The sequence below is a fragment of the Hydractinia symbiolongicarpus genome, chromosome 11, assembly GCF_029227915.1.
Source record: "Hydractinia symbiolongicarpus strain clone_291-10 chromosome 11, HSymV2.1, whole genome shotgun sequence".
Classification (NCBI taxonomy): domain Eukaryota; kingdom Metazoa; phylum Cnidaria; class Hydrozoa; order Anthoathecata; family Hydractiniidae; genus Hydractinia; species Hydractinia symbiolongicarpus.
The window spans coordinates 8,436,839-8,449,611 of record NC_079885.1 but is presented as its reverse complement, the minus strand read 5'-3'; the positions used below and the strand labels follow the sequence as shown (position 1 = coordinate 8,449,611).

At 33.5% G+C, this 12,773-nt stretch overlaps 1 protein-coding gene across 2 annotated transcripts; it reads right to left on the bottom strand.

Annotated features, from left to right (window-relative positions):
* Positions 1 to 271: 271 nt before the first annotated feature.
* Positions 272 to 11,033, bottom strand: LOC130613505 (uncharacterized). Of its 2 annotated transcripts, none has more exons than XM_057434840.1 (9): positions 10,521 to 11,033; positions 6,884 to 7,119; positions 6,050 to 6,155; positions 4,874 to 5,067; positions 3,897 to 3,994; positions 2,610 to 2,634; positions 1,828 to 1,885; positions 1,275 to 1,312; positions 272 to 861 (listed from the first exon to the last, which is right to left on the bottom strand). In XM_057434840.1, exons 1-9 carry the CDS (start codon positions 10,765 to 10,767, stop codon positions 628 to 630), a joined length of 1,236 nt encoding a protein of 411 aa, XP_057290823.1. In that variant the 5' UTR covers positions 10,768 to 11,033; the 3' UTR covers positions 272 to 627. The 2 variants fall into 2 exon arrangements, with proteins under 2 accessions (XP_057290823.1, XP_057290822.1); XM_057434839.1 differs by having other exon boundaries at positions 4,874 to 5,073; positions 10,521 to 11,029.
* Between the last annotated feature and the right edge of the window lie 1,740 nt (positions 11,034 to 12,773).

The window sequence follows — 12,773 nt, the reverse complement described above, 5'->3', positions numbered from 1 at the left end:
GTTCGCCGGTCCTCAAAGTACTCTGCGGGTGTTTAAACTAAAGCTGCGCACAAGTGTTTTGAACAGTATACGGCTATTGTTGTGGAGAAGTTTTTCAGGAGAAGGTTCGAAATCCTTAATATAACCTTGATTAAATCGGAAATTTTTGAACAGACACTGCGACAACAGTTTAGGGAAATAATGTGTCAAGTTTAAATTCTGTTTTGACAAATTAGAAGATGTGAACTAAAAAAACAATGCTACCGAAACTATTTCTCAAGAAAGAGTCGAGTTGAAAATTTACGTGTATGCGGATTCAATCATATCGGTACAAGTAAGGAAAAAGAAACATGCTTTTTTGAGGTTCGAGAAACTTGAAAGTTAGCGAGTCTTTTGATTCTGGTCAATTGCATAGCTCCGCACAACAACCGTCGTTCACAGTAAAAACCAGCCCTTTTCAGCATTGGTGACTTCGTCAATGATTTATTTAGTCCTGTGGTTGCATTTTGGTCCTGTATATTTGTGCTTTTGTTTGGTATAGTGTGTGTGTTTTTGTGTGGTCCTGTTTTTTTGTGCGCGCATTTCAGTTCTGTTTCTTTGTCCTTGAATCTTGGTCCTGTTTTTTAGACTTGCATTGTGATCCTGTTTTTATACTGTTGGGTCAGGTTGTATTTTCTCGCATTCTACATACAGCTGATCCAAATCTTCATATAGCTCCAATCCTTCGTTTTCGTGCGCTGCAATGAAATCAATATAAACTCCATCATCTTGTTTATTTTGTGATGGAGGGACGGATGGTGGTGGAACTGGAAGTGGTCGGTTAGTTGTAATCGGTGGACGCACATATCGTTCCCGATTTATTTGTTCGTGTCGTTGAACTTCCTAAGAGTAAGAGCGTCACTGTTGTTTACAACAATTGCGATAGTTTTTCCTGTCAAAATCACTTCATTTAAAAACACTGATCTTGATATAAGCCTAAAAATGTTTCTAATTTTATGACCTTAACAGCTTAAGTCGTTAACTGGAAAGTACTAAACCGGGAGACTACACGTAAGCTGTTCTTAATTCGTATTTCTTTTTTATATATACGGTTTCTTACAAAAAGATACAGCTCTGCGAAGTCGCATGTTTTCATTTGGGCTTGAGATTGTACGTTTGTGCCACTCCGCCTCCATTGATCACGCCCTGGTGTATAGGTGGGAAAGAAAGAATCCAAAACTGTGGCACTCGGGAGACTTTGTTTTTATATACCTTCGGGGAATTAATTTTCGCAAGATTTGATGTAAAAAAACTACCTTCCTGATCATCGCATCACGATTCCACTTTTCCAGATCTAAGAAATAAAGATTAACAACGTTTTTAAGAAACTTATTAAAAAAAATCCATTTTTTTCAGTGAACTAATTTTGTCAAAACCTGTCCATTTGCAAAATAAAAGACAGCATCCGATTATAAGAGCCATTCGCAAAAATTTTTATGTCAGTCTTGAAAACGTTTTCTTGCATCAGGTCGGTACGAAAACGTTTGGGCGCAAACAAAATTTTTTAAGGTGCTTCGGAAGAGGAGTATTTGCCATTCATGCTGCATCTAGAGATAAGAGGCGCAGTTCTCTGCTGTATTCCCATTTTGCAGGTATGCGATGTTCAACACACCAATCGAAAGAAGATTAAGGGTGAGTTACGAAGCTAAATGTGAATTGTTTGTAACCTTTAAGTAACGATTTTCAAAAACAGCGTAAGGAATGAAAAATTTGTGAATGGCCCTTTTTTTTTATTTAAACATGTTTGTTAATACATTGGGATATTCAGATCACAGTGACGTCATCAAATATATTAAATTCTCGACATACCTGAAAGTCCGTAAGAAAATTTAGTTTTCGAGTTGGGTGGGTACTGCACTGGTGTCGGCTAAAAATATATATTTAAGTTCTTTAACATAGCGATGCCTTAAAATTAAAAAAATATTTTTTACTTGAGGCGTTTGTGAAAAGATTTGACTTATGCCAAACAATTTGGGCACGCACTCAGAAATCTTTGAGACCTCAATTTTATAGGGGTTTGGTACATGAATACGGTTTAGGTTCACAAATGATGAAGTTCTTACACGTAATATGTCTGATGCAACAAACTCAATAATGTCACAAACTATCTTATAAAGTAACAAAGAATGTCCATCATAAAGGAGGATTGTGAGTGCGCTATATGATAGTAAGCTACAATCTGGACTTGCTTTTGCAAATGACTTACTTACTTCTCGTAATTTCCAAACAAGATCACCGGATCCATAAAATAAGTACCTATTTTATAAAAAACGTTTGTTTGTGGGGACAATATTCTTTTTCATTATATTATTTCGCTTAATTTATATTTATTTATTTCAATCTCTTAGCTCTGAAGTGTGTGCCGTAATACAAAAGGTTCTTAGAACAAAGTTTTTGTTGTGACTCTTGACTAGAGTTATCGCATGTCTTAAAATTCCTTGCATGGAATATTTTTTAACCCAAAATAAATTGATATCAACCTTTATCTCAGGACCTGTTGTCTTTTTGTGCAACAGCGGTCAATAAGCGCCGGTGAGAGGCAAGCCCTGGGGATTAGGTTGAATTGTCATGTGTTTATGTATTTCTCTTACCTGGTTTGAATCGCGTCCACGCTTTCTATGATGTAAAAATAAAATCAAAAATTAATATTAAAACCATAATTCCCTTGAATTTTGCGCACATGCAAATTTCGCGCATCTGTTTTTTCCAAGGCCATTAACACATTTTTACAGGCCACATAAAATAGAGGTTTAAAAAGGGGCATCAAAATTTTCAATAATATAGTTGACATTCATTTAACTTGAACTGAGTTTTTGTTAAAAGCATATAAAATACAAATAAGGAACGAGTCGTATTCACGTATTTTCTTATCGAGTCATTTCAATCGCAAAAATAAGTTATGCATTTCGCATAAAAAACTTAATCACAAAAAAAATTGCTCCGCAAAAACTTCATTTCAAGTCTCCCAACCGTAAATAATAAATGTAAAAAAATGTAAAGAATTTTCGTGGATTTTAGCCTAATCCACGAGATTGAGTTTCTGCAAAAATCTGCAAATTAGCCATCCGCGAAAATTTGCTCACGCGAAATTTTTAAATTATTCTGATCCGTGAAATTTATTTAAGAAAATTGCCGTAAAACTTTCATGATTGAAATCTACACTTCCACAAGCGTTTGAACATACTTTCCCTTACTTTCTTTGTCTCCTCTCTGTTTTTCCATAAGAAAAAGCAATAGTAAAAATTAGGAGATATTATCAATTCTATCTATCAAAATAAACTACCTCTAGTCATCGGTTTGGTTTTAATCTTGTGTGGCGGCATTAAAAAAACATTGTTCTCATGTCAAGATCGCCTTTGTAAATTCATTTTTTTTGAGATTTTTCGCGATAAATTTGGCTGTTTGTCACGAGAGCTAATTTTGACAGTTTCAAAAAATAGTCAAAAATGTCGAAACGCGAAATTAAGTCCCTGCAAAATATTAGAAAATCATCGTCATCGTCATCGTCATCGTCATCGTCATCGTCATCGTCATCGTCATCGTCATCGTCATCGTCATCGTCATCGTCATCGTCATCGTCATCGTCATCGTCATTGTCATTGTCATCGTCATCATCATGATAAGCCATTTTAAGAAGAAGTTTAATCCCCGCAAAAATTTATCACAATAAAGCATTTTAACAAGCAAGATCAGCTTTTAGCAACTTTCAACAAAAATTTCCCATATGTTCACATTTTCAACTCTTTTGTAGACCTGCAACAGTTGATGATTTCAGTTGCAAAACTTTTATACCTGTAGATTGTGTTTAAAATGCATAACGGGCTAAAGTCAGCAAAATGGATATGGTATGGATAAAATGTAAATGAAACTGTCATTACCTTGCTATTTGGAAGTAAACAATGGTTATCACTGCGACCAGTGCTATCGTACAAGCTGTTACTATCGATACAATGATTGCAATCTTTGAATTTTGCTCCTGTAGTGAAATGTCGATAAATAAAAAATAAAAGTTTTTTTTTAGGCTTGTGAACACGCAAATTCACAATAGACCTTTTCCGAATTTTTTAATTAACTTAATTAAAGAGGTCTATACTAAAATGATTCTTAAGTTCCTTAGCAAAAGGTAGAACAAATTACCTAATTCCAAGCTGAAAGTTACGGTCAAACCCTTCATATAGCCGAGCTTCCTAAGAATAGCCTAGTTTTCAAAATAATTATTTCCAAAAAATATTATATTGCTCTAAAAACTTCATTTTTGTGATGATAAGTTAATATTCTATCTGAATATCCTTATTTGAAGAGCACAGAAACATAAAATTTTGGATGACGTCATAATTATTATAATTTATGAAATTCGGGAAAGGTGTATTAGGATACTATCTTGGATTTTAAATCGCGACTGAGCAAGTTAGATTTGGAGCCCCTGCTTTTGTTAGCTGAGCGTACAAAATGCCATGAAGTACGGGCTTGATTTTTTTTATTTACACATTTAGGTGGTAGTGTTATATTATAGACCCCCGGACCTCGTATCGTGTCAAAATTCGCGAATTTTGTGATCACGTTAGATTTGTGATCTTTTAGAACTTCATATGCTGTAAAATTAGACCTGATTATAATACGATGTTGACACATAAGAAAACGCAAATACGTCCTGAGGAAAGCTGCTATCTCTTATATTAGCCTTTAGATTTCAGCATGTGTGTAGGAATCACTAACAACCAGTTTTACACAACTTTAGCCTCCAACTTGCGTTAAACTGGTATAAACATTCAATAGTGACTATACTTTACATACTCCGATATTTGTAACTACTTAGTTTCAATCTCTACAAGGAAATTAATATAGTATTTCATACTGTATCAACTCTTTCTTCGGATGACGAATCTTCGCCTTCTGTTAATGCAGGAGTTGTTGTCATTGTTCCTGGTTTTTCTCTATCTTTATCTTCATCTCCATCTTTATCTCCATCTTTATCTCCATCTTTATCTTTGTCAATAGTAACACTTGATTGAGTTGGGCGATGTTTAAAACGGCTACCCAGTTCTTCAGCTATAACTTAATGTTAGCAAGTAACATAAAATTTTGGCTGAGGCGCAGTGTTTCTCTTTACACAGACTTCACTGTTAAATAATTGTGGCTTGTTGATTACCTGTTTGGAAGTCTACTTTCTTGGTTCTGCTTGCTAACGTATCTTATTACAAGAAAATAACAACTGAAAAAATAACTTCTTGAAAATTTGCATTTCGGAAACATAAAATTATCGCTTTTCCAAACAAAAATACATTGCGAGTGTATGAATTAACGTGGTTTGGTAGAAGTGTAGTAAAAACAACAATTTTTAGTTGGAGTGTACCAAATATTTTAAGATTGCAAATTTCCTGTAATAAGGTAGGTTAGTGCGCCAATTAAAATCACACCTTAGTTTTAACAATGCTTTCAGATGAAAAGTACAAAACACTTTTAGAAAAAAAATGTCAGGGCCTAATGTTTTTTCTACAATCCCCTATTGTTTGTATTTTTCTTACTCACTCCAGAATGGGCTCTTGCTCACGAGTTGCTTTGTTTTTTGTAGGATTTCAGACATTATATTATAAAAATCATTCTAGATCAAAAGTTAGAATAGGGGCACACAAGCCACCACGACCCATTAGTTGTGAGGGTAAAATCCGAAAAAAGTAGGAAATGGGGTTAATAACGTGTCCAAACTTTGCGAAATGATTCCTTTTGATGAAATAAACTTGTGTTGTGAGTTTTAATTCTAAGATAATCGTGACAAAAGTTATTAGATTTTCCCGATTATAAGGGCTTTATAGAATTTTAGGGGGTACTTTCGAGTAATGGCTATTATCTGAGGCTCGGACAGGTTCGGAACCTGGAGGCTACGAGGCTATTCCCTGACTTTTTAGCAGTAAATTTACTTCGGGCTTAGGGCCGTTCTCCTATCATCGACATAAAGCCTTTCGGTTTACATTACTGGCTTGGGTAGTACTCCAAGGATCTAGGAAGCAGGAGAATAAAACAAAGTACGAACCTTTTGCTGTTTCGAATTTAACAAGCACACTCCATCGCCTATTGGAACATGTTAGCTGAGCTTCACATAGCCAGTTTTGATAATTCTCTTTAAAATGACGATGAATCTAATAAGGTGTTTAAAAGCAACATATATTTCTTTGTATCTTTAAAAATGTCTCAGTAAAGGCTTTTTAATTGATCTCTTCTTCAAATTTCAAAGGTGCACACTTAACCTCGTTTCCAGGGATTGTTTACGGCTTAAGGAACCAGGTTGGTGTACGCTGTGAGAGCCTATGTGCGAGAGCGCTCCTGCGTATTTTTTTATACTGGTTGACAAGATTTTTTATCCAATCAACTGCTTTATGCAGAAAAAAGTGGATGCGCAAAAGATTTGGTTCAATCCCCGAACCTCGTTTCCGGGGTACATTTTTTAACTCGGAATATATTCGTAGAACAGATATAAGATGCGTTGTGAACGAGGTGGGGTGTTGTTTTATTAAATTGTGATACACGCAAAAACGCAAAAAAACAACAACATAGATTACACTTGCACTAATCGAGGATTAGTTCCCATTTAGCCGTTCTTGTCAACTGCTTTCAACGTTCAATGTTTCAGTATTTGCACCAGAATTTCTCCCCAGCCCCGGCCCTCGCTATTTGGTAGCTTTGTAAGTTAAGATGAATTAATTTCCAAAGGACAACACTTTAATCAACTAATATAAGTCCATAATTTGTACAATAACGGGTGAGCTTTTTGAGCTCCGATGTTTAAATATCGTAACCAAAAACAAGACACTGTTTTAATGGAGACCAACTTCACAAATTTGGCGCGAAAAAGTAAAAATTTACTCACAGAAAGATGGTAACGTTTGCTTTCTTTAGTAAGGAGTTGTGTTAGGTTAAATATCTTCTTTTTCTGCGTATTGTTTAATGGAAGATTGCATATTTGATTGAGCAAGGCACAATCAACGTTTTGAACAGCGGTACCGTTAGGATATATCAAGCTGATACCTTCCTTTATTTTCTTTGCGTTTTTAGAAGTGACCGTGAATACCTTAGTGATGTTTTCCAAGAATAACAAGCTGTTGTCTAAAAAAGAAGTTATAATCATCTTACTATTGCGATAGTTACATCTTATCTGGATAATGACAATGCTACACGTTCTTAAATCATGACATAGATACATAATTCGTACAACAATATTGATGCACCGCCTGTTTGACTCTCCAAGCGTCATTTTTTTAAATATGGGCAAAAGTGTCAAACCACCAATGCTTTACAGCAGGCTGGCTGCAAAGTCGCTACTTTTTTCAGTCGCTACTCTTCATACAGCCACTGGCAAAAAAGATTTCCTATTCACGTTCACTCACAGGCCCGAACACCGAAACAATCCTCGTTTGGCATCTAAAATTCGTGGTAATTGGGTAGTATATAGAAATACTATGCAATTACTTGTGGCTGCAAACTTTAGCTGTCTTCGGCATATCTTGACCAAGATTGTACCTACAAAAATGATGTATTTTTTCCAAGATAATGAGAATTTTGTCCGATAAAAAGCTGACTGTTAAAATAATTGTTTAAAAAATAATTTTTGGATGTTTATTATATCATTTCAGCAGTTATTATTTTATTTTTTAATTATTAAAATAACGAAAATTCGTTTGCATTACAACGAAATTTAGGTCCTATAAGACGTGTTAGCAAAAGGTGATTAAGTGGTTGGGTTTCTTTCACCTCTTATTAATCTCAACTGTATGTTATGCTTTTATAAAGGGCGCTTATTCATAATTCTGCAATAGACCACCAAACATTATAAGAAACAAAGAATAAGCACCTGGTAACCATTTTTAACTATTACGTCAAGAAAATACAAACAAATTTGACGTCAAATAATCTCAAATAATACTTTGCGCAAATACTCAGTGACGGAAGGAAGTGATGCTACCTGCTAGAATAGAAATCCATAATTACGACATTGGAGCCTATAAAAAGGTAACAAAATTCAAAAAGTTCTAATTGTATTTTTATCACATCTTAGACCCTAACCTTTTCATGAATTTGTTTCTACAATAGATGGTAAACTATAAGCCAGGGAGGAACAATGATCACCAAAAATCTGTTAACACAAATTCCCTTTTACATTTCCAAAAATAAATAAAGTTTATTGAGAAGTTAACAACTTTATCTCAAGCTCTTAAAAGAGAGAATAAACTTCTAGAGGAGAGAAATAAGTATAAAACAAGAGGAAAAGATCCAACGTCTCAAGAAAAATATTGAACGCTTAAGCGATCAAACATTGTGTCACATCTTTTGTAAAAACGACAAAGGGTGTGGCACAATGTTTGATCAGTTAAGCGGGAAATTAAAAGCGATACAGGAGGTGATAGAATAAGCGATGAAACCTGTAAAAGAGATGGTTACGGACGCAGATGACGAATGCGAGAGAGACAGGCCAAAAGGAAATAACGCTGAAGGGTTAATAGAGAAGATGCAAGATGAACGCGATGTTTTGTGAAAGGAAAGAGCTGGACCGCTGTGTCTTTAATCTTTAATGTAATATTAAAGAACTAGAAATAATCAACACGTTCCAAAAGAATAGAGATCGAGAGATGTGCATATTTACATGACTAGCCTCACAAATATCGAGGGATATACCCTGTTTATTATGACCAGGAGGGCCATGACTTAGATGGGTAGTATTTACTGCTCCTTTTAAGCTACGCTTTATCAGACATATTATTTATTCGGACCTCTATATTTTGTAAATTATTTTCTCTAAATATATTTTCTATTTATCCAAAAAAGTTAATAAAGTGACGGACGAAGAACTAAGTTCATTTATTAGGTTTGCATTTAACCCTATTCAGGTTGGGGTCTGAGTGACCCGGTCAAAGGTTTAATTTATTTTTTATTTTTTCTGCCACTTTTATTGCTTTATGTCAGTTAACAACACTTGGAGCACATCTCCAAGTGTTAACTAACATAAAATAGTAAAGTGGCAGAAAATTTTTTAGCTTTGGTTACGTGATAAATTGCTGACGTCAGCAAAATTTTGAAAATTGCTGGTTTTTAATTTTTTGCATACTTGTTACAAATTTAAGGTAGATGTTCTTTACAAGCTTTTCTATTGCATGATTTGCATTCCATTATAAATTTAGCAAGAGTGTTCTTCATCTTCCTATTATCCTTTTGTTACTACTTTAATAGTTCGCAAATAACATACACAAACCAGCTTTCCTTGTTCTATATTCATATTGGATCATCAACAGGTACAGGTGTTTGAGATATTTAGGTACACGCGCCGATAACGAGTGAAATTATCTCCATAATTACTTTTATCATAAGAAATAATTCCATTATAATTACTTTCTCAATAAATATTAAATTCTCAATAAATATTAAATATTAAATTCTCAATAATTATTTCATGTAAGAAACTCTTCAACAAGAGTAAGAAGGAAAAACTAAGGAAGCAAATAAAAAGTTGATGACAATAACATTTGTAAAACATAAAAAGAAGAGTAAGGTTAGAGATTTATACGCCCCTAAAAACGCCCACATGTGGAGAAATTACAACTTGAATAAATGCCACTACAAATTACAGAATAAGAATAAGTGGGAGAAGAATGAAAAAGTGATTTACCGCAAAATACAGGCGTAAATTACGCCCACATGGTGCATAATAATATGCGAGGGCGTAATAAGGGCGTAAACACCACACAATACAATATAAATATATATTGATCACATATCGTAATATGTGCTTAATATTCTAAAAAAGAATTTCTAGTTTAGTTTTTGCAAAAGGGACCTTAAAAATATGGGCGTAGCTGCAACCTCGTTCCCAGGGTCTTGTGGCTCCTGAGTTGTTATCACGGAGTGGCCGTTATCAATTTCATCAAAAAGGCAAAGTGTTCTGGGAACGAGGTTGGCATAGCTTGTCACCTATTGAGAGCGCAATTTTAATTCTTTTTTTCCTAAATCAACTTCATATAGATAGAAACTCAGTTACTAAAAATTTCAAGTGAAATAAGCCAGGCAAACAAAAGTTACAGACAAAAACGGAAGAGTAGGGCCTCAATTTATGTTGAACTGACAGTGAAGGAGCATGTCTTTCGTTTAGAAAACTTCAAATTTGAAACCAAAGTTTATTCGGTTGGTTGCCACGGATTTTTTTATGTTTTTTATTTAACAAATGTCGGAAAAATTTATAGATGGCACAAAATTTAATCAAACCTTTTTAATTTCAGCTACCATATACAAGCCTTATTGCAAGATATTTTAAATATACTTATTTCAAAGTTTACTGGGCATCCGGAATTTAGTGAAAAAAAATTAAGTAGCATTAAAAAATAAAAAAAAATCAGTAGAAATAAATAAATAAATAATAAAAAACAAAAAGTTCGGTTAAAAGAATGTTAGTAAAAAGTTTGCATTTTGCGAAATTTTACAAGATTTTTACGAGAAGTTATATGCGATAAAGTACTTACTATACAAGCTCATCAGTTGCGCTGCATCGTAACAACCGCTGCTATTCTTCTTCTTAACCACGGTGCCATTTCGAACACACTGGCAAAACGCTTCGTTTAATTTCGCCGCACCAGCGTAATTCTTGCATTCCGCCCAAGGTATCAAATCTCCGGTTGAGTTGCGATATATGCGCTCATTTGTAGAATTATTTCGGCACACGGTATGTTTTATATATATGACGATCAGCAAAGGAAAACAACGCAACATGTTTTGAGTTCAAAGTTAAAAATATTTTCTTATGTTTTTCTGTTCGATTTCTTCTGACTGTTATTTAAAAAAAAAAAATTTTTATGCATTGTTTTTTTAATGCTGTGAATTTAGATTCGTTATTTTAAAGTTATTACGAATATTGAGTTTTTATGATCTTTTCTCTTTTTCCATTTTATTTCTTTTTTTTAATATCTCAATAATTGTATTTTGAAAAACAAACTGAATGTTTTTTTACTCCTTTTTATGAAACAGGAGAAACAAGTTTTAATAAAAAGAAAACAACGATTTCATGTATTTCTTAGTCTTTTTTCTCGCTTGTTCCTACATCATATTCAACTTTTACATGACTCCATTATTTGTTGCGAGAAGTAAACCAATAATGGAACGTCATATTTTTTTATCGTTTTTTTATGGTATGTAAAATTGACATTCCATTTAGCATTTCTATGACATAGTTGACATTTCCAAAGAAAAATTTGCAGCTGCGAGTAGCTCATGTATATTGGCCATTATATCGAGTGTACGGATGTTTATTATGGAGTTTTTTGTTAACCTTAAGGCAACTTTTTATCTGACTAACATTGTTTCAATGTCTAACCATTTTTCCTGCTCAGACGAAAAATTCATTAAACAATTACGCAATCACACAAAATTCCTGATACTGGGCGGATCACTTTTTTAATGGAGTTCGGTTTACAACCTACGCAGACGATTAATTATGCATTATATACTCTGTTGGTTGGTTCAAAATTATTTTCGCAAATAACCAATCGCATTTTTCTTAAAATTTCTGATGGAGCATCAGCAGACATGGTTTAATGAGTATCTGACAATAGCTACCAGGTATCAATTCTTACTAAATTTTTGAGCTACTTATTTCACATGCTAGGATTTTGTACATGCTAAACTTGTTTATTGTACATGCTAAACTTGTTTATTGTACATGGTAAACTTGGTTATTTCGCATGCTAAACTTGGTTATTGTATATGCTAAACTTGGTTATTTCGCATGCTAAACTTGTTATTGTACATGCTAAACTTGTTTATTGTACATGCTAAATTTGGTTATTTCACATGCTAAACTTGTTTATTGTACATGCTAAACTTGTTTATTGTACATGCTAAACTTGGTTATTTTACATGCTAAACTTGTTATTGTACATGCTAAACTTGTTTATTGTACATGCTAAATTTGGTTATTTCACATGCTAAACTTGTTTATTGTACATGCTAAACTTGTTTATTGTATATGCTAAACTTGGTTATTTCGCATGCTAAACTTGTTATTGTACATGCTAAACTTGTTTATTGTACATGCTAAACTTGGTTTTTTACATGCTAAACTTGTTTATTGTACATGCTAAACTTGGTTATTTCATATGCTAAACTTGGTTATTTCACATGCTAAACTTGGTTATTGTACATGCTAAACTTGGTTATTTTACATGCTAAACTTGGTTATTTTACATGTTAAACTTGGTTATTTAACATGCTAAACTTGGTTATTTTACATGCTAAGCTTGGTTATATTACATGTTAAACTTGGTTATTTTACGTCCTAAACATGGTTATTTCACATGCTAAACTTGGTTATTGTACATGCTAAACTTGGTTATTTCATATGTTAATCTTGTTTATTTTACACGCTAATCTTACCTATATGTTTAATGAGTCAGGAAAGTAATACCAAGTTTTTTAGGGTAATAGAAAGGTTAAGTCACAATGTTCTTACTCTTTTTAAGTGGTTTTGTTGGTTTACGATTGTTTAGAATAAAATCAGACCTTCCGAAATAATATACGGGCATGCTGCAAAACATCACATTTCTTTATTACCAATGAAAAATAATTATGGCGAAGTGGGCAATTCCTAATATTTTACGAGAATTAAATTTCGCCAATTCATACCGGTTTCCAAGAATTTTTTATGTAGGAGAGAATAAAGACTGTTGAAATTCACGTATATCACGGCTCGCCACACCTCTTAAAATATTCTAAATAACCTA

Coding starts and splice junctions, on each gene's coding strand:
- LOC130613505 (XM_057434839.1), bottom strand. CDS start 10,767: ATGTTGCGTTGTTTTCCTTTGCTGATCGTCATATATATAAAACATACC. Junction 1,886..2,609: donor GTGGACGCGATTCAAACCAG/GTAAGAGAAATA, acceptor ATATATTTTTAG/CCGACACCAGTGCAGTACCC. Junction 1,313..1,827: donor ATTTTCTTACGGACTTTCAG/GTATGTCGAGAA, acceptor TTTATTTCTTAG/ATCTGGAAAAGTGGAATCGT.